Source organism: Dasypus novemcinctus, chromosome 14 (assembly GCF_030445035.2).
Source record: "Dasypus novemcinctus isolate mDasNov1 chromosome 14, mDasNov1.1.hap2, whole genome shotgun sequence".
NCBI lineage: Eukaryota > Metazoa > Chordata > Mammalia > Cingulata > Dasypodidae > Dasypus > Dasypus novemcinctus.
This window is the reverse complement of record NC_080686.1, coordinates 23,379,634-23,401,986: the sequence shown is the minus strand read 5'-3', so window position 1 is coordinate 23,401,986 and position 22,353 is coordinate 23,379,634. Positions and strand designations below refer to the sequence as shown.

Below are 22,353 nucleotides of genomic sequence, written 5' to 3'. Positions count from 1 at the left end.
AAAATAAACCTATTCACAAAGTTCCTTCATTCCAGATCCTCATCTCCCATCACTACCCATGTGACAGAGGAGCAGAGCCATTAGCTCAGGGAGTGAGCCAAGCCTTGAAATCTTGGAGGGAGAACATTGCCCAAAAGATGCTGCTGGAGGTCTGAAGGCCACTGTACTCCACCTGCCTTCCGTTTCACAGTGCACAGAGAGTGGGTGAGACAGCACACAGCTTAAGTGCTTGGGGTCCACAGGTGAGAGCACTTAGTCACCTCTGGCCAACCAAAACCCAGGAGCTCTGCTCCTGAGCTGATCAACGCAGATACCATTTTGATCAGTCCACTTAGAAAGAAGCAATAGGAAAATACAAACGGGAACACCCACAAATACATGCAGGTCAAACAACACATTCTTAAACAACCAATGGGTCAAAGAAGTTGCAAGAAAAATCTATAAATACACTGAGACAAATGAAAATAAGAACACAATATGTCCAAACCTATGGGGATACAGTGAAGGTAGTGCTGAGGGAAATTTATAGCTGTAAATGTGTACATTAAAAAAGAAGAAAAAGCTAAAATCAAAGACCTAACTGCACACCTGGAGGACCTAGAAAAAGAACAGCAACTAATCCCAAAGCAAGCAGAAGGAAAGAAATAAAGATTAGAGCAGAAAATAAAGGAAACGGAAAACCAAAAAGCAGTAGATAGAATCAACAAAACCAAAAGTTGGTCCTTTGAGAAGAATAACAAAATAAAAAAATCCTTACCTAGACTGACGAAAGAGAGAGAGAGAGAGAAGATGCAAATAAATAAAATCAGAAATGAGAAGAGGGACATTACTACCGACCCCACAGAAATAAGAAATATCGTAAGATACTAGGAACAACTGTTTGCTAATGAATTAGACAACATAAATGAAATGGACAAATTTCTAGAAACACAGCAACTACCTACACTGACTGGAGAAGAAATAGAAGACCGCAACAAACCAATCACAAGTAAAGAGAACACAAACTTTGTGTTCAGGGTGGAACATCTGTTCTGTGGAGGGATGGTCTAGGGACTCTACTCTTATGAAGAACTCATGTTCTGCTCATGACTAGGAGAGCCCATGCCTTTACCTGAATGGTATTTCCTGAAATGGGGCTAGAGGAATTCATTGGAGCTAAGATAGAGCATGGACAACTTATTCTTCCTGGGGAGAAAGAGTGCAGGCTTCCTAAACAAGGTTTTCTACAAAATGTTCAGAAATTACCAGAAAATCAGCTGGCTCAGCTGATTTATTGCAAAAATTGTAGGACAGAATGCAGTGAAACACTGATTAGTGTCAGCCTAAGGGTGTATGTTCTCAACAGAAAAGAAAATTTGGAAAAGAGCTGTGAAACTAAATGTGGTGATCAGTTAGTGAAGATGTCTGGACCACGGGAGGCGATCAAATGGGCTATCTGGATAGGAGAAGTCAGTGAAGAGTCTCATTGCATTGGGGAAGGTCAACCTTGAGGCTCGGACTGTGACAACTTATCAGGTTAGTTTTCAGGGACACCAGCCTGTCCAGAATGTTCTCCTACGATCTTTGACAAAAGTAGCACAAAGGAATTGAATGAAGTATGTCCTTATACTTCATATGCTCAAAAGACTTTTTTTCTTTTTCGGAGGTAATGGAGATTGAACCTGGGACCTGGTGTATGGGAAGCAAGCACTCAACCACTGAGCTTCACCCATTCCCCTTGAAAGGCATTTTAATAGAGTTGAACCTAGTGGATAAGAAGTGAGAGAGGGCCTATGTTTGTAGGGTGTTAGAGTCAAAAAGATCTGAACCACCACAAAATTCATAATGAGCAGCCAGGGTCAAGGGCTTGTGGCTGGTAGAGAAGAGCACACCCAGCCTCTTAACTCAAGAGCATAGGATTTCCTCTAAGCCCTGCTACTGTTTGATGAGCTTTTCAAATGATAAAAAAGGAAATTCAAAAATAAAGAGGCAAACTAGAAAAGACAAGATGAAGTACAAACATAAAGTTTAAAATGATCAATTAAAGCAGCATAAACTGCAATACATCATAAAGTAAAATCAAAATAAAATAGAAATGTAAAATAAAGTCAAAGACTAAATGTGTTTAACAGCTCAAAAAAAAAAAAAAAAAGAGCAGAATCAACCAATAAGGAAAGACAAAATCAACTGTGAGTGTCAGATGATACAAAGAAAGGTCAACACCTTCTCACAAAGGCCATCAGAGCACACTGGACGAGAGCCCCAGGAGTGCTCAGCTGCCTCCCAATCGTGTGAGACTGTCCCCACGGCAAGGTGAGCAGAGAGCCCTGGGAGGAGCAGGGGAAGGGGGGCGGCCCCTGGGCACCCAGGCATCCAGTGAGCCTCAGGTGCTGGGGCCACCTGGCTGGGGACCACCGGCATCAGTCCAAGTTGATGCCTTGCCATGCCCAACTCCCCAAACTCCACCTACCCATTTTTCACCCTACTCTTCCAGTTAAGAGTGAGAAAAGGGAGGGGAAGGGAAAGAATTCTATTCTACGAATGAGCAAACATATGATTTTGATGACAAGTGATTAGGGATCTGTTTATTTTTGAGGTACCGGGGTCAGGGATTGAATCTGGAACCTCATGTGTGGGAAGCTGGTGCTCAACCACTGAGCCACATCAGCTTCCCTGAGTTCGTTTCTGCATTTATTTTGCTTGTTCTCTGTTTTTTTTGTTTCTTTCAGGAGGCACTGGGAACCAAGCCCGGGACCTCCCATGTGGGAGGTGGGTGCTCAGCCGCTTGAGCCACATCTACTCCTGATAAGACTTTTTAAGTTCTCTGAAAGTTAATGGACAGAATACCTGTAAGTTAAATAATTCAATCTAGGATATTACCTTAAGTAGCAATTTGAGAATGAAGTGCTCCCTGAGTACATGATGTGTGCCATATTTTAGGAAAGGAAGAGCAAAGATGCTTTCAAGAGATCCAGAAGCCTAAAACCGAGTTCGTTGTTTTTTTTAAAAGGCGGTACCAAGGATTCAACCCAGGACCTCATACATGGGAAGCAGGCACTCAGCCAACCACTGAGCTACATGTGCTTCCTAATAAGAGTTGGTTTTTCATTTGTTTTGTGTTTTTTTAGGAGGTACCAGGGATCGAACCCAGGACCTCATGTGCCGGAATCAGGTGCTCAACCACTTGAACTACATCTGCTCTCCAGATTTTTTAAATGCCTATTTCAAAGTCAGCATGCCTACTCTTCATATTTTACACTCAGAGTAAAGAGTGCTCTGCTTTGGCCCCGTAAGCGGCAGCCCTTAGACTGTACCAGCCTCTGCCTGGCTGCACGGCCTGTGGCTCCCTCCCCGGCCCCACGGTGCCTCACACCCCACGGAGGCCTCTGCAGTGCTGGCCGGCCTCCGCGAGGGTCCTTCGGGCGTCACGGATTCTTTCCTGGTGAAGGCATTCTGTCACCTGGGATCATCCCTGGGTAATTTTAAGTCTTCCAACAACATCAGAGCACTGTCCCTGAAGATGGCTAAGAGTTGACTTATTTTTTTAAGTGAAATATTTAAAAGGGGAAAAAAGTACAGTATAATGTTATATCTAAAACGCCTAATCCAGTTTTAATAACACATAATTCTAAAGAAAAAAGTGCCTCTTGTCATACACTCAAGGACTATCACTGAAAATGGAAGAGTGGTGGGGCTTCACGGATTGAATTAAGGTCCACCAGGAGGAACGTGGAGGGGAAGCTCAGTTAGCGGTGTCCTCTCGTCGTGGAGGCGCGACACCGATCTCAGTCGCTTTTGCGACATGGCACAGCCTGGCCCTGCTATGCTGCCTGAAAGAATGAAATGCATCAGACGTCACACAAAGGCGGCAGAAGGGCCTCTCAGCGCCCCTCTCCCACAGCACCCCTTCCAAGTGCCAAGTGCAGGGCAAACAGCTGGCTACTCGGGGCCAAGTCCAACACACCACCCATGCACAACATGTCTACGGCCCAGGAAAGGAGACATGTGAGGGGGGGCTCTGGCAGTGAGACCCCACCCGTGAGAGTCACAATCACCTCCTCTCAAGTTCAGGTGGGAGACGCAGCGAGCTGGCCGGCCCCGTCTTACCCTCAGGAGCACAGAACCAGACGTAAGCTAGGAAGGGGCAAGTCTCACCATCCACCCAACAGGACAAGCAAACACCCACAAAATCACACTATTCCTATGGAAGTCAGGGTTACACATAGAAGCAGTATTTTAAAGGAAAGTTCAAGAAGTATAGTCTAACTTTCCAAAAAGAAAGAAAAAATACACACAAAAAAAACCCCAGCGTCTCTCTCTTTAATTCACACTTTCAATTTCCCTATTTAAAATGTTGACCCTAAGTGACACAGACTTCACCCAAGGGTGGCGGAGACGAGGGCAGGCACTGGAGGCTGCAGCTGTTCTCCGTGACGGCCCTGCGGGAGCATCCACAGGCGCAACGGGCCTCGGGCTGCACAGAAGACAACAGGCAAAAGACCCTTACCCTGTGGCTGTGAAACCTGGCCTTTGTACAGAACTTCACTTTCTTCAAAAGCACTCTCCTGTGGAGTGGACACATCCATTCCAGGGTCCACAGGATAGAGGAATAGAGTATGGATTAGAGAGGACTTACCAGTATTTTACTATGGAACTATTGCGATTAGTAATTGAAGAAAATGTGGCATTGGTGTGGAGAAAGTGGCCGTGGTAGCTGCTGAGGGTAGGGAGAGAGAAGAAGAGATGTGATGTGGGGGTGTTTTCAGGACTTGGAGTTGTCCTGGGTGGTACTGCAGGGACAGTTACTGGACATTGTGTGTCCTCCCATGGCCCACTGGGTGGACTGGGGGGAGAGTATAAACTATAATGTGGACCATTGACCATGAGGTGCAACGGTGCTCAGAGATGTATTCACCAAGTGCAATGAATGTCTCATGATGATGGAGGAGGTTGTTGTTATGGGGGGAGGAGTAGGGGGAGGGGGGTGGAGAGTATATGGGGACCTCATATTTTTTGAATGTAACATTAAAAAAATAAAGAAAAAAAAAAAAGGACTCTCATACAGGCATTTTTTAAATTAAAAAAAAAATCACAACCCTATGACTCCTTGTGCTCTTCATCTGCCGCCCTAAATTGTGACCACGGCTACCAAGGCTATGTAGGCTCCACCCTACAATGCCCCTTGGGGAAGATGACAAAGGAACAGTCTACAGAATCAGCCCCCCTTTGACACCCCGCTGCAGTTCTTGGCCTCCTCGGTGCTGAGCTTCATTCGAGGGGTGGCAGTGAGAGCTGAACGTGGGCTCTGCATCCCCGGCTCCCACATACACCAAACTGGCAGCAGGCCACTGCCCCAAAAGCCACAGGCGCTCACAGGCAGCTCCCGGGACACGCGGAGGCGGAGCTCCCCGCAGGCCTGGGGGCCATCCTGCACCTGGCCCGCAGCATCAGGTGGTAGCACCTGTTCTGAAGGACGGTGCGGTCAGGCCTTCTCTTCCCACCAAACCACAGTGGTCGCGGCGGTCGGGTTTGGCGGGCCTCCTCCCTGCTTCTTCAGCCCATCCTAGGGGAACCAGGTAGGAGGAAGGGAAGGGTGGCACTGACGTGGCCTCCACCGGCAAAGGAGAGACCGAGGTGGCTATGTGAGGGAAGGGAAGGTTTCAGGCCGAAAAGACTCCACGGCCCCCTTTACAAAGAGACCAGCAGGAAACGGGCACCAGGCCCCATCCCTGGCCTGTGGCTTGGATTTAATTAACCAGCGACGAGGCAGCCACAGGCCGGTGGGCAGGGCCGCGGGCACCGAGCCGGGCGGCTGCTTCCTCGTTTTTCTGCAATGCAGAAGGCGCTCAAGAGTGTGTTTCACCATCTCCACACTTGAGAAACCGATACCTTCTTCTGCAAATCCGTGCCCCAAACACTGAATTCGGCCTTTCAAATTGTCCACTGTCTCGGGTACACATGAGTAAAGAAAAAAACAAGAGAAAAGAAAGAAGAAAACCTGTGGGTTTTCCTCATTTTTTTTACCTTTGTTCCTGGTGGTAAGATACGTGACTGTGTGGATTTCTGTACTTATTAGAAAAACTGCTGTAATTTCTACTAAGGAATTTTAAATGTACATGGGCACACTACAAAATATATATTAATTTAACAAAACATACCACCTTTGGGCTTGCTGCCTGCATAAAAATATTTCTCAGCTCAAAATCTAGAAAATATCTGAAAAGCAAAGTCCTCCAGAAGAAAGAGGTGATATAAATATAAACTTAACTGTTAATAGTAATGAAAGTGTGGTTTGCCAAAAGTGTACATGTTTTTTGTACTTTACATTTTAAAAAAAATTTTTTTTAAGTTTTTACATGTATTTTTAAAGCACAAGCAGTGTTCATTTTACAGTTTAAAATGAAATGATGGCTTCACTCTTAATTGAAAAATAACAGTCTAGTTTTCTAAACTAAATTTAATATCAGTGGTGGAAAAATAGAGAGAGGAACATAGTATATTCCTAGAAACTGCATTAAAAGCAATTCTCCATTGTTTCATTTAACTGAAGCTTCAGGAGTCAAGTCACAATGTTTGGCCAAGTTGCCCTCTTTCTGTACATTCAAAGATCTTTATATAGCTAAATGGACCAAATCCCTCAAGAGTCTTTTAAAGAAATCATTTCTTCCAAATTCTCTCACTTTATGAGGAAAATGCATACACAACAGTAAACCCATTGAAAAGAAGAATGCAAATCCTCCTATTTCAGCCCCACAAACCCTTCCACATGCAAAATGGCATCTTTTCCAGCCCATGAATGCCTTCACTTTTATTGCAATATTAGCTACCAATACCTGAAAGCTACAAGCATAACTGGGGAGAGCACTAGAAAAATGGGTAGGACAAATATTTATTTATTTATTTATTTATTTATTTATTTATTTAATTACCTTAAAAAGGGAAACTGAAAAATGAAATATGGTCCCAATCAAAAAGAAGAATATGGACTGTTTTCCTCATCAAGATTTTAAAACATCTTTCACTGAGATGCTAAACATCTTTTTGTGGTTTCACTAGCATTCTTTGTAACATCTTCTGGGCAGATTCTTCTAGGGCATCCCTGCACAGGACAGATGGATGTCACTATTTTGGTTGTCAAAAGGGCTGGTGGGCTGGGAATGGCCACAGAAGTTCAAGCCCCAACCACCTGATGGAAACGAGGTGGGATGATAAAGCAGTGAGACGGACCCCATAAAGCACCCAAGGAAACTCAGCTCCCCACCCCAACACTGCACTTTGTGTGTGCTTTTATTTCATTAACGTGCGAGTGGACCACATGGAACCTGTGCCCTCCCTGCAGTAGGGACAGAGCCGGTCCTCGGTGGAGCTTTCCTCCACGACCTGGCCCGAGAGCTGCAGGTCTGTTTTGTAGAACCCAAGCCCCCACCACGGATATGGAATACAGGGCTATAAAGGAAAGGGCTGAGTATTTCCATGCCAAATTTTTCGCTTCACTCCTGTTTCTCCCCTCTATTTCATCCCTCTGCAGGAAAATTATTTTCTGTATAAACAAATTCATCAAGTTAACTTATTCAAGGAAGGAAATAACTGGTATCGCATAACATTTTGCAAAACAAAATTGCCACTGCTGTACTCGGTGCTTAAAAGCAAACTACGAAGGCAATTCAAACCCCGTACTAACATAACCCAAACCCCCTATTACCTTCATCACTGCATATTCAATTTACATAATTACTCTGCTATGCCATTCAGAATTTACATTTAGTTGTAGTCATTCCACTTATCCTTGCTTTAGGGACGCTATTTTCTTTCCAGACTTAGCAGAATGACGAGACCACAATCTGACATATTCAATTTATCTGACCCATAGAAACGCTAGAATTCAACATTCAACAGACTGAGGGTTTGCTTTGTTAATTTACTTAAAATCTTGATTCAATTACCATATTGTTGGCCAGCCATCCCCATCTGTGGCACTGGCCATCAACGGCAGGGAAGACTCTCAGGAACTGCCTTACCACACTTCACTGTCAATCAGCAAGGGTTCCTGCCCGTGGCAGCATCCCCGGGGCTTATGGAGGGACCACATACACTTCTGGGGCCCACCCAGGGCCACCGCCTGGAGCTCTGGGCCACGTGAGGGCGGTGCTCTTTCTCTTGGATGCTTCAGGCCCCATCAGCAGGGGCCATGCAAATTTTTTCACACCGTTTGGGGTAAAGGGACCCAACAGGAGGCTCTGGGTAAGACTATTCGAAGCAATGAAGGAGAAAGTACTAGACTCTCTTCTTGGGAGAAAATAAGTACACTTTCTTCCTCCTACCAGAAACAAGACTCCAGCGTTAGATCGTTCGCCAGGTTCAGCAATGCTAAGCACTCAGCCTTCACAGCTTCGTAGTTCAGAATGGACAGGTGACAGCATGCGCGGGGGGTTTGTCCGGAATGTGTCTTTAGAGGACAAATATGGAGAGGCAGGGGGTACCCAGGCCTAACTAGGTCTCGCCCCGAATTCCAAACAGTCATTTAGGGTTGTTGGGGCGATGTGAACCATTGTCATGGTTAGATTCAGCCTTTTAATATCTGTCCCAAAGTGTTCTGCAGAAGGTAAGGAGGTGCTAAAGGGCCAGTGTGATGTAGATTCAGAGTCTGAAAGAATTTACTTGGAAATTGATGACAAGATCCAAGATATATTAAGGTTTTGTTTGTTTTAATTTTTTACCAATAGTTATGATGGAAATTATAACTATGATGGAAATTGAAGCCAGATATATCTTGATACTAAAATTGGTAGGGATATTTTCTTAACCCCAGAAAGCTTCTGTAGAACGCAAACGCCTGCATTTTTAATTCGGGGGGGGGGGGGGGGGCCGGGATAACATTCTTTTTCAAATTGGGCTTCAACTTCTTTTTCCTTGGGAGAAATAAGCACACACTCTTCCTTCCTATCAAAAGCACAACATCTAGATCTAGCTAATTACGTATTTAAAAACATCACCTCCTAAGTCAGCCTGAGATTCTCATCCTGTCTGCCTCGCTCACCATTGCTTCCCTAACACTCAGCACTGGAAACAGGAAGCACTTAAAATATTTCTTCAATAAATGAAAAAGGATACCATAATGGACAGTGAGTTTAGAAAAGTAGAGGGGGAAAAATGGTTTTCAGTTAGAAGACCATGTGCCAAGACATCAAAGAAAGCTCCTAAGTAAATACAAATATCCAACTATCTGTAAGACTGAGGTATTGAATATAATTTGGTTATTTTGGCATCTTTAAAGGTACTGGTGGTAAAACATTTTAAGTGGCTATGATGCAAACTTCAAAACATGGCAGAAGAATGTGGCTGGAGTTGTTCGGATATGTTTAGGGGTAGCTGAAAGTCAAAGTCTGTGCTTTCACTGTGCTCTGCAATGGCCTATTCTGGTCACAGAATTTACCTCCTCACTTGTGGGAATCTGCACGTGCACACACAGGATAATCTAGAGGTAAAAGGGTTAGAGGCCAGTGACCTCAAAAGCTCACGCCAAGACTATGGACTGCAGGCTGTGCGTGCCTGCATGTGTGTGCATGTGTCTGCCTGCACACGCGCGCGCGTACGCACTCCTGCATGTGGCATGTGGCAGGATAGGTGGTGGAGTATGTTTTCCAATGGAGTTTGCAAACAGGTTCAGATTAACCAAGTCTGACCATACTTCCATCTGGAAACTATATTTTCTAACTTGAGCCATATTCTGAAAAATAGATTCAGATGTTTGGAACGGGTTCAGAACAGTTGTAAGAAATGTTCAGTACAAATGAAAGAATTAGTCTTCAATGTCTTCTCCTCTCAGCTTTTCTTACTGAGTAAACACGCCTTCTGGGGGACCAGAGAGCGGTGCGGGAGATTCTGAGGAACACAGGGGTGAAGGGAGCCCGTTTCCTAGAACCGAAAAGGCGTGCTTCTCCCGAGCGCATAGAAATGGACAACTGCGCTCTGAGTTCTCCAAGGCTGCCCACCAGGATTTCACCCCTGCCCCGGAAGGCTTAGTCTGCCAGGAGGAGATAATTAATCCTGCTTCAACTTCCAGGAAAACAGGATCGAAATGCTGAGTGAGCTAGGATGCCCTTTCTTTCTGATATTATCCTTCCTTCGCAGTTTTGCATTATCCCGGAAAACAAGGTCTGTGCTTACAAATAATTACGCTGTTAACTTGGCTCTATTGGTTAAATTATAAACTTCCAGAAGAATACAAGAAAGTGGTTTTTAAACAGCAAATGATTTTTAGCCAGTAAGGTCCCTGAAGTCTGCCATCCAAATTAATAATTAATAACTGAGTTCTCAATTTCAAAATGCGTGCGAAGCCTTAATTTTCAATTTGGGCCTTACAGAAAGAAACCCAACAACGATGAGAAAAATCAAAATGCCCTACCCCCCACCCCCACCCCCAGCCTCCTGGGCTACAACTGCTCGTTTCTGTCTGTCAGTGGCCTGCAGGGGTTTGCGGTGCTTGCGCCTGCCCACAGCCTACCTTGACTTTTTGCTGGCCTTGGGTTTTGGCGTGGCAGTTTTTGCTTTCTTTTCCTTTGGCTCTTTGGGAATCTTAGGGGTTTTCGGGGTCTTGGGTTCCTTGGGCTCTTTTTTCTCCTTGGGTTCTTTCGGTTCCTTCGGATCTTTTTTCACCTTCGGCCTTTTCTTTTTCTTTTTTTCTTCCTGGGACCCATCTAGTGAGTTCCTATTTAGTTCTTGGTTATCAACCCCACCAGGGAAGTCATCTTTACCAAAACTTTTACTGGGATCCTCTGCAACAATGTGGTTGTTTTTCTTTTTCTTCTTCTTCTGCTGTGGCTGCTGCTCTCTGGACGGCAGGTAATCGTCGCTCTTCACTAGCTGAGTTTTCGGCCCACTAACCTGAGTCACATCCGGCACTGGCTTCTCTAGAAAGGGCTCCGATGGAGAATGCTAAGAGACACAAATGGGAATTGAAATTAGTTCACTCTTCATAGAGAAGAAGGAAGGAACTGAAAGTTAATGGCTGATGTTTCTGAAACTTATTCTGCACTTAAGGTAGCAGATATTTTACCAACTACACAGTTGGGGAATCTATCATTTTCTCATCCAAAAAAAATACTTCTTTAATATTAGGGAGAGTGTTGGGGTTTAAAAAAAAAAAAAAACAGTGAAAAATAACTATTTCATAATACAAGTAAAAATTCTGTGTAGGAAGAAAAAAAATTCTCGTTCATCTGAAGACATTATCCATTTTCTTAACAGCCTGCATGGAAAGTGATGAATGACAAAACAGCAGTGAACGCTAAAACCACAAAGAATAAACGTAAGCTGACTTCTTTTCCACATGAGACAATGGGGACTCAAAGAGTTAGCCATGTCAGAAAGAACAAGTGTTCTTAACATTGGGAGTTTCTGAAACTGAGAGAGTCAGAAAACAAAGTGTAAACACGGCATATAATCTTAAGGGTTACAGGTCATTTCTGATGTTTTCATTACAACATCAAATTAAAAGCACATATACAATCGTTCTTAGGCAGTGTACATGGAAGGTTTATGTGCTCAAGGAGCAGGATGTGTACAATCTACACTCAGATGTTTAAGAGACAGACAGATGAGATGGATAGATAGATGCAATGACAGTGGCGGACTTGGCCCAGTGGTTAGGGCGTCCGTCTACCACATGGGAGGTCCGCGGTTCAAACCCCGGGCCTCCTTGACCCGTGTGGAGTTGGCCCATGTGCAGTGCTGATGCATGCAAGGAGTGCCCTGCCACGTAGGGGAGCCCCACGCACAAGGAGTGTGCCCCGTAAGGAGAGCCGCCCAGCGCGAAAGAAAGTGCAGCCTGCCCAGGAGTGGTGCTGCACACACGCAGAGCTGACACAACAAGATGACGCAACGAAAAGAAACAGATTCCCGGTGCCGCTGACAACTACAGAAGCAGACAAAGAAGATGCAGCAAATAGACACAGAGAACAGACAAGCGGGGTGGGGGTGGGGGGGGCGAGAGAAATAAATAAATAAATCTTTAAAAAAAAAAGATACAATGAGATAGGACATGTGGCAAACTGTTCAATTTGGTGGATCTGGGTATCTGGGTGGTGGGGAAGGTACGCTGGTGTTCTCTGAGTTGGTTTTGTATTATTTTTGCAACTGTCATGTACATTTGAAATTATATTGTTTTTCAAGTTTAAGAAGGAAAAAAGTATGTATCCGGACTTCATGACTTTGGATTGGTTAATGACCTGTGCTGGTATGAAATATGGCCAGTGATCTTTCTTAACTTTTTAAAATTCTGCACATCCCTCACTAGGAGTCCCTCCAGGACTTGAATACAGGAGTGATACCAGCAGTGAGGATGGGTGCAGGTGCCCAGCCGAGACCAGAAGGGGCGTGTGGGTAAGAGTCCCCAGCGCAGGGCCAAACCTGGTGGAGCGAGGCCATCCTCGCCACCGTGAACGAGATCTGAGGGATCTTTACAGTGCCGCGAAATACTTGGAAAATGAGGGGCAATTCTGCAAACGGCACCGCTTTTCTGCCTTTTCCTTATGCATCTCCCGACGCTTAGAGAAGCTGAAACAGAAGCAGCAACAAGGACGACGACAGTAACGCCCGCTACTGCCTGGTGAGCAACCTTACTGTTGCCGGGCATTGCCAAGCACTTCGCAGGTATCCTGCAGCTCGCTCCTCACAGCAGCCCTAAGAGAGAGGCCTGACTATTGCTCTAATTCTGTAGTGAAGGACACTGACACTCTGAGATGCAGTCTCTTGCCCCAGGAGTTACCTGTGGGGAGTGGTGACAGAGCGGAGCTCGGCCTCAGGGCAGTGGCTCCGGAGCCCACCTCTCTGCACCTAGTGTCTAGGCCGCCGCTGCCGACGTGGACTGCGCGGGGGCCCGGCTCACCGATGGGCAGGCGGGAGGCCAGGCGCACACTTAAGGCAGATGCGCGGCGCACTACAGGCCAGCACCAGGGGTATTTATCCATCTGACGCCCTGTGCCGGGTGAGGTTCACCAGGTGGCCGTTTCCCTCTATTTTTCAGAAAGGAAGTAGAAGTTCAAGGAGCTTGTGTCCACCCTGGGCACACAGTGAGGGCTGAAGCCCAGGCTAGGTTTGCTAAATCCAGTGAGCGCTCTTTGGCTCTGCGGGTCTCCTGAAAGCTCTTACACAGGCATCACCCTGGGAAAGACTCCCCAGATTACATTTCCACAGTGGCTGGTGACCCAAAACACATTTGAAAAAATTAAATTAAAAAAAAGCACTACCTAAAAAAAAAAGCGGTATACTATTCCCACTAAAGAAACCTACAGTCAACTCTCTATCTGCAGCAGGTTACTCTGTGCCAAGAGATTAAAATTCTAGTTCTGACCCTGCCTTGGGAGCGCACTCTATGGGAAAGTCACTTCAACCCTCTAGGCTCAGTTTCCTCATCTGCAAAATGAAGGGTTGGGTCAGAGGATTTCCATGGTCTTTTCTACAATATTCTACAATAGTTAAAAATAAATAAATCCTAAAATAGGTATTTGCTTTCTTAGTCATAGCTGAGCAGGAATGAACCTGGAAAAGAGTAAGGACATACAGGAAGAGAGAGAAGCAAAGATCGAAGTCTAAGGAAGAACATACAGTATGGGTCTACAGAGCAGATTACGGTACAACATAGCTAACCACGTATTAGGGAAAAAAAACACCACTACCCACAGCTCCAGTTTCCACTCACAAGTACTCTTGGGGTAAACTTAAACTGGGTACTGTCCAAATCATCATTACCTAAAAATGAATGGGATCTCATTTAATTGGCTTATTATATTTAAGTTGCTTTAGTCGAGTCAATTCTAAATACTATTATTCGAAATTATTTCCAAATGTACCTAAAAAGGAAATGCCCTTTTTATAATGTCTTTTTATAAGGGACACAGAGATCGAATTTATTTGGAACAAGCTATTTTTCAGGAAATGGAAGAAAAAGCTCTTCCTGGAACAAGAAGGGAAGAGGAAAGACTACCAGCAACCAATGATTAAAACTTAGAACACTGAGTTAATTCCAGGTATGTGCACCTTTCTTGAATCTCCATGGAACTAACATCAGTCACAGAGCGCCAATTTCTGAGAGATCCCTGGTATACATTTATGAATTATGAAAAGCACATGGCACATAATACAATAATTCTGAAAATATATCTGTACACTTTAGCCTGCAAACAATTTTAGATTCTGCTTTCAGTAATAAATGAAGCCAAAAATTAGTATTTCAGTAAAGAATCTAATCTTCCATAAGGAAGAAAAAATATACAGATTAAATACAAAAAGGTATTAATCCTGTTTGATATGCAGCAGAATTATGTTTTGGTACTATTTGAAATAGGGTGCAAAAGGTGCTCAAAAATAGTATAGTGTTTACCAGACCCACATCTCCTTAAATCTTTTAGAGAAAAGCTGTTTTTGTAAACATTTAACAAAGAACAGATGGCCTGCCTTAATCATGTGGGGGGGGGGGAACCAGAGCTCACATCAATACCCTCACAGAGTCTACCAGGCTGGTGGGGCCCCCGCCCCCGCCCCCGCCCGATGCGTGTTACAGTCTTCTCTAATGCTATTTAATTTTGCAGTGGACAATTCCCCATCAATTCCCACTGCCTGACAGGTAATCAACGCCATTAACGTCTGATATTACCATATAGGGCGTTCCTAAAACCTCTCCTTTATTAAAGCAAGTGTGGAGAAGGTAAGACTCCAAAGGTTTGAAAATCCGCCCTGCAGGACTTTTTGCTCTACGCTGCAGCTGCCATAATTCCGTACGCCCTTTGGAATAGTATGGGATACATAGGGCTTGTGCCATGAACTTCTGGAACTAAGACAATGCGTCGGATATTTAAACTACAAATACAACTGGTCCAGGTGTATGTTTCTTTGACCAAAAAAATTACCGTAAGCTAAAGATAATTGTTTTTATCCTTAACTCCACTGTTCCCTGCAAGTAGAAGTAGGAGAATCTTACATAAAACAACAGAATAGACAGGAAGCAAATTTAAGCAAAGGAGAACCAGGCAGGGCCAGTGAGGGCCAGCTCTCTATCTCTTTCCCACACGTGCCCCACGATGCTTGGCAGCCCAAGCTAAGCCAAAATGCAAGCTTTTCAGTTCCTTAGAAGAAAAGGGAAAACATACATATATAAGCTGAAACTTGTCATCCATCACAAGTGCTTTTCTTCCAGGATTCATGAAAATGAACTATCTTATGTAATCATTTTTACATAATCAATATCTTATGTAATCATTTTGCCTAAATTATATTCTCAAAGCCGCAACCTGTTGGCAAATAATATGAGCATGTCGAGCAGTGTTTTTCCGGCATGCACAGTCTCCACAAACCAACAACCTTTTGTCATACAGGACATCTGCGTGTAAACACTGTGCTTTACCCAATGATGCAGACAAGTCTAAACTCAAAACACTGCCTAATGCAAAGGACCAGCTACTACTGACCTGATCAGAGTCGCAGTGTACTTCTGGAAGACATATCCCACCCACCAACTAAGCCAAAGGGAGGCAAGAAAGGAGGAGTGTGTGCTCTCAGAGAAAATGGTATTCTGGAAGAAGTGGCAGGCCAATTAAGACCCAAGTGACTACAGAGCTGAAAACACACCAAACTATGATTTACATGGCTTTAAAAAATACAAATATGCTAAGGAGGCATTTAAGATGTGTAAAGTACCATCCCAGTATCTTTAAATGGCTTTGGAGACCCATCTTGGGCAGAGCTGGCCCTTGCCCTCTGTCACTGACTTTCTGAACTTTTATTCTTCCAGTAACCCCCAGATTCCCAATCCCCCTACACTTTTTAAGAAAGGAATTCTGGTTCAAAGCCAGAAGCGCGATCTTCAGCAGAACAGTCTACATGGGGTTTAGAATGAGCATCTGGCAAAGTTTCAGTAAGTCCTATTGAGATGAAACACCCTTTTTTATCAATGACACTGATAAGAAGATACATCTGATATCTGGTGCCCAATTCATTTATTCATTCAATGAATAAGGCAGCCGCGGTACCCGCCCGGGGGAGATGCTGGGGCTCCCTAAAAGGAACCCACGTTGGGCCTGGTGGGGCGGCAGGCACTGGCCAGGAGGCCTTTCTGCCATCAACTGGCCTGAGCAAGACCTGCAGAAGACGAATGGCCCAGAAATGCACCCCGGCCCAGGTTTAAAACACTCTTGTGGGGCCAAGTAGATCAAGATCAGTACATACTATTTTGAATGGTTGCCTGTAATTTTTAACATTGAATTCTTTCATATAAAATGAGTACAGAAATATTCTGAAGAAGAATCAAGGATTGCAATATTTTCTACTTGGCTGAATTTGGTATTAATGGAATCAGGGCCTCAGGTTCAAGCCTGTTAAATGCCAGATAATTTTAATCAGCTCATTCACCAATTTCCAGGAACAATTATTTCTCTAATGAATACATGAGCACACAAATGAATAATACTGGGCTTGTTGGTCATATGAATTCACTGAGAAGGCAAAAGGAATAGAACGCTATTTTTTCAAGCTTAGGACGTAAAAGGTGTTACGTGAAAAGAGGACTCGGATCACACGAGTCTAGGGAATTCTGGATTAACTGAAGTCAAACAGGTTCTTGACTGCGGGCTTCTCCAGCTGCGGGGGACAGAGAACGCAGGCGTCTTAAAGCTAGTCAGCCAGGACATCCTTTTTTTTTTTCCCCTAGAATATCTCAATTTTTAAAAATGTTCTTTACCTTCTAGTCTACATAGAACTACATAGAATATGGCTAACGCAGGGCAAATTCATCGCCTCCTCTGGAGCAGGGATAAATGTGTGTGTAATTGTGTGTGTGTGTGTGTCTCAAAGTTGTGGTTATCAAACATTTTACAAGACAGTATATGACTCCCTGAACAAATATATAAAATGCACTGAAAGAGCTCACTGAATTGACAGCTTCTTTTACACTCAAATTAAGTCACTGGTAGGAATAAAATAGAACTGTTAGAATAATCACGTAAGTTCTGTTTTTAATATATACACAGTCAAGATAATTAAGAAGTAAAATAAAATGAAGTTTTGGGTACCATAATGTAATCATTTATCTAAACATGTACCTCAGAATCATTCAGTTTCACAAATGATTTTTAAAGTACTATTGAAATATGTAATTTAAAAATCACTTCAAGGCATTCTTGAAGCTTTGGTTGCTTCTTGTGTTTTTACACTGTCCTTAGAATAGATGAGTCACACAAAATCTTAAAAGGCTACAAATTAATATTGGACAATTTTATGGCATCTCAATTATCACATATTTTGAATTAGTCAAATCCAAAACAATGAAAATAATGGAGCAAGCGGCAGTGTTTAATTTCATGTGAAACAGCTTCCCATCAGATAGAGAACACTGAACACCTGTATGCATTGAGGAAGGGAACGAAGTCACAGGAAAGGTCAAGCAGCATTTCTAATGCACCGAACACCAAGCAGTGGGGCCTGTACAGCCAGCTGCCCTGGAATCCTCTGGCCGTGAAACATCACAGATGCTCACCTCTTTTCTAAATGTCTGAGAGACCCAAGTTGGGCAGGGCCCCGTCTCAGGGGGAGAAGAGGCACCAGCTGCTATCTCACTCCCTCCACAGCCTTTCCTGCTGAGCTGGGGGTGGGAGAAGACGTGCCGCCTTGGGGCAGCCCTCAGGCCTGCAGGCTGAGCCAGGGACAGCCAGCTTCCTCATCCGCCAGCCGGAGCCACCACCCGCAAGGCCCCGGGGAAGGGGTGCTGAGGAACACCCCTGATGTCTGGGGCAAGCCCACAGCTGCCGGGCTTGCCGTGCGGGCCTGAACCAGCCCAGGGCGCTTACCAGATGCTCTTTCTCTGAGCAGTTTTCTCTACGTGCAGTTAAACGTGCTGTGCAATTGGCCAGGCCATCCTCTTCCTTCGGTCCCGGTAATGGCCCTGTGAGACTGGTAGCATCACTGCTCTTTCATAAGTGAGGAGAATGACACTTGAAGTACCCACAGTCACACAGCTAGAAAATGGCAGGGCTGGAATTCAGACCCAGGAGCTCCGGCTACAAAGTCCACGCTCTTAGCCAAGCCACCCTGGGAAGTTTGGGAATGTGATCCTGACAGCCCCAGGGCCCAGCCAGCTCGGGAGGTGGGGACCCATCTCTGCTCAAACCCAAAGCCACAAAGGCCTTAGCCTAAGACCCTAACTCCAAGGTGCAGGTTAAAACAATGGGTCTGAATTTAATAAAACTGGACAGTTTTGCCTCTGAGGCACTGGGGAAGAACTCGAGTTTAGTTCCACACTAAAGCTATAGGCAATCACTTAACTTTTTATCCCAAAGATAAAAACGTGGATTCATGTTGTGCCTTGCCCCTAACAAACGTGACCTAGTCGGAGTCCGAACAGGACCCTTTTAAAAGGAGAATTCAATTCAATTGATATGGAGACCTACTCTCACCCAGGAGCTGAACTGACTTCCAAAATCAGGAAAACAGAAACCCAATCCCTGTCCTGCCTTGAGAATTCCTCCAAACTATCAATAAAGACCACTACTAATGTTTTTTCATTCGTTCTTTCTTATTTGAAGACTCTAACATAGGCAGCACTTTTCTCAGTTTTGTAGCAGATCAACTGCTACTTCTTAGGAAAGGACCAACAGATGCAGCAGGTTTGCATGCAGGGACCGTGCAGCTGAAATAACCTCTTTGCCTGCACACATAAGCACGTGCACACACGGAGGGCAGAGTTGAGCTGATGCTAAACTGAGCATGCTTGTGATATATCCTCATGGCTTCATAGATGCTTGGAAAAGTCTGCTTTAGTGTTTTATGGTTAATGTTTTTCCATGTGTGAGCTTTCCAACACAACACGTGCATCCCGGTAATTAGGCCATGTTCCTGGGAAGCGGCAGTGGCTCAACCCCTTGGGCGCCTGCCTACCACATGCGAGGTCCCGGGTTCAGGTCCCAGTGCTTCCCAAAAAGATGACGAGCAGACACCGCACCTGCCACAAACCGTCGCAACAAGCTAGGTGCCGCAACGAGCTAGATGCCACAGCCAGAGGCATCAAGCTAGATGCTGCAAGGCAGCAGACACTGCAGCCCAGTGGGAGCAGATGTGGCTCAGGCCATTGGGCACTCGCCCCCACGTGGGAGGTCCCGGGTTCAGTTCCTGATGCCTGCTGGAGAAGGCGAGCAGACACAGCAAGTAAAACAACAAGCAGACAGACAAGGGAACCATTGGGGGTGAGGAGGGGGGATAAAAATCAATCAATTTTTAAAAAGACTGTGTTCCTTCCTGATCATGAGCCTCTCCTATCCCTGAAATAATTTTGACAGAAGGGAGAGAAATGTAGAGGGGCCAACAGAATCCATTACTATTTAGGGCAGCAGAGAAACCAAAACCACCACAAATTCAACACAACGCAAAGCCCGTCGCACAGGTGAGCAGGGCTTCCCAGGCTCCCGGGCCACGGGCAGTGGGACAGCGGAGGCAGCAGGCCTGCCGGTCCGTAAAGACACAAAACCCTGACAAAAAGCACGTACGCAGTGTGCACATATGGGGCCTGTGACGTAACAAGCAAAGCCAAGTGTGAACCATTAGAGGGATTTGAGAGACAGTCATACATTAGCTCTCTTTTGAATTTTTAAGCTCCTTAGGTCAGTAACTAATAGAGTTACTCTTTCACTGGACAATGCTTTTCTGAAGATGGCAAGGATAATGAAAATATTCCGGGGGCTTAACCAAAGTCAGTTTTATTATTTCTCCCTCCCGCTTTCTTCTTTCTGTTCCCCACCACCTTGCGCGGTAGTGCCCTTCCTCTAGTAGGCTCGGCTCAATAAATACCAAGGAATGAGAATCTGCAGAACCAGTTCCCAGGGCACCTGTTTGCCTTGCTTATCTTAAGTTAGACATTCAGTCTGTATTGTTTTCAAAGGTGCAATTGGAGGTTTGAGTTAGGCAGTAGAGACCTAGACCTGAAGCTAACCTGCTGACCAAACCTCAGCAACACGCAAGAGAACAAGGCACCCTGGCTGGTAAAAATGTTCACATGAATATATCTTGTTCAAAGATACTTAAGGCAAAGACCAAACTCAGGTTACTAAAAATAATTTAGTCAACTTTTTTTTTTTTACTGCACACTTATACGCTACAAGGTATTTTGCTATCACTGGTACACTCAACACAAGACTGATCCTTGAATTGGATTGGTGATGTGTCCAGAAATGGATTGGTGAAGTGTCCAGAAAAGCAGTGTATACCAAGTTTGCAATTAGGTTTTACCACTTGAAAAAGTTCCTAAAAACTTCAAAGCTAAACTTCAATAGACTGAAAATAAGATATGCCTTTAATACTGAATAATCCCTGGGGTTTGTGTATGAAAATGGGAATAGAAAAATCTTTGACAGGAAAAAAATAAATTTATAAGGAAATCAGTAGTAACAAAGCGTTACACAGGATGCAGAGACGGTGAGTCTAGCAAAAGTTTAGTTTGCAATCAGAGCTTAATGATAGACTACCTCGGTCCTCCAAAACTCACTTGCATCTATCTAGCGGGCAGCAAAATTCTAAGACAGCACCATGCTCTCCAGCTCCCGGTGCTGCTTCTCAAGTGTGGGTGGAACCTGTGCCTTCTGGCTAACCCAATATGGCAAAGGCAAAAGGATTTTGCAGGGATAAAGTCCCAAATCAGTGGATTTTGAAATAATCAAAGGAAATGAAGCTGGGTGGACCTGCCTCAATCAGGTGGAAGCCCTCTAAAGAGGCGGTAGACCCTCCTTCTAAGTCAGAGCCTCTCTCTGGGGCTGGCTTTGAGGATGCACGTGACTGTGGCGGGGGACTGCACACGGCAGGGCACGACGGGCAGCTTGCAGGAGCTGAGGCTGACGCGCAGCTGACAGCCAGCAGAGCGGGAGTGCTCCGCAACACGGCTGCAAGGAAATGAACTGTCCATGACTGAATGGACTGGGAAGCACGTGCCTCCCCCCCACTCAGGATCGCAGCTGAGAACTCCCCACGACGCCATGGTCGCAACCTTGAGACCCTGAGCAGAAAGAAGACCCAGCTAGACCATGCCCAAATCCTGACCCACAGAAACTGCAAGACAACGAACAGGTGTTATTTTATGCTGCCCAGTGTGGGGGGTTGTTACACTGCAATAGATCGTCGACACAGGCCTTAAAATCCTCTGCGACGCTTCATTTTTTTCACTGGGTTCCCGCTCTCCATGCTAGATGTTTATTCCTGCACCTAAGGACAGGCGGCACCAGCGGATTTCCTCACTCCGGATTTCCTCACTCCTTTGTCGTCAGGCTGCTCACAGCAGTGCTTAGTGCTTTGGGGCCAGGCACTGTTCTAGGTGCTTTAAGCAGATTCAACTCATTCCATCCTTACAATCCCCTTTGGCAACAATTCCCATTTTATGACTTGAGAGAACTAAGACACCAAAGACGTTAGGAAATCTGCCCAATTCACGAAAAGCTGGTGGGAAGAGGCATCAGGATTTAAACCAGGAACCTCTCCACCTCGTGGCTGTGGCTCGTGTACTCCTGCTGAAGGCTGTGCAAGGAGGACGACGATGTGATGGCAAAGACAGCCGGTACAAGGTAACAACCCGACAGAGGTGGGACCCGCTCGCACAAAGAGCCTTGGCTAGATAAGCGTTGAGGCCGTTTACAGGCGAGACTGTGTTTTAAAAGGCAGAGGACAAGACTTGGTTAGACAGTTAACTACCACTTCAGTCGTCACGGGAGGAGGATTTTTAAAAGACAATCTCTTCATTTCCAAGTAAAAGACATAATAAAGTGAACTATGAGCACAATTATAGGGCCCTAACACTTATTTTTAAAAGAAAGTTTATTGCACATTAGAAACAGTCAGTTTAACACTTAAAGGGGATTGTGTCCCCATGACTCCCTCCAGCTGGAATTACACATGAAACAGAAGATACCAAAGCAATTAAGTATTTTATAAACACTGCTGAGGGGTCAGAAAGAGGGAGGTTCATTCACTGACTAATAACGCAGTAATAAACAAACAGCAATGTTATGCAACTGAGAAAATTATTATAATTGAATCTACACAGCTGGGCAAGAATAGAAGCCTGGTTATGTATATTAGCTCACAAATGCTCTGTGGGTAGATTTTAGTAGAGTTTTAGAACTGTTCAGATTTCAGCCCCTTTACAGTCAGATATTTTTTTCTCTTCTCTGAATACAATTCTACAATTACAACTGCAGAACAGAAAAGAACTGAATGAACTGCCCTGCCAATTATTTGCTAGTCTATTTTTACTACAGAGAAATAAATGTGTGAATAGTGGGTAGGCGGTTAAACTTTCCTGAGATATACTAATTTTCGGTCCCTTCAAGAGACACTTTACCTTGTTTG

General features: G+C 44.8%; 1 protein-coding gene across 5 annotated transcripts in view; it reads right to left on the bottom strand.

Annotated features, from left to right (window-relative positions):
* Positions 1 to 22,353, bottom strand: part of CHD7 (chromodomain helicase DNA binding protein 7) — a 195,384-nt gene that overhangs the window by 73,539 nt on the left and 99,492 nt on the right. For all 5 annotated transcript variants that reach the window (XM_058275557.2, XM_058275559.2, XM_058275561.2 and 2 more), the window contains exon 3: positions 10,484 to 10,914. In XM_058275557.2, the coding sequence (XP_058131540.1) occupies positions 10,484 to 10,914 (431 nt within the window). The remainder of the gene's footprint in view (positions 1 to 10,483; positions 10,915 to 22,353) is intronic.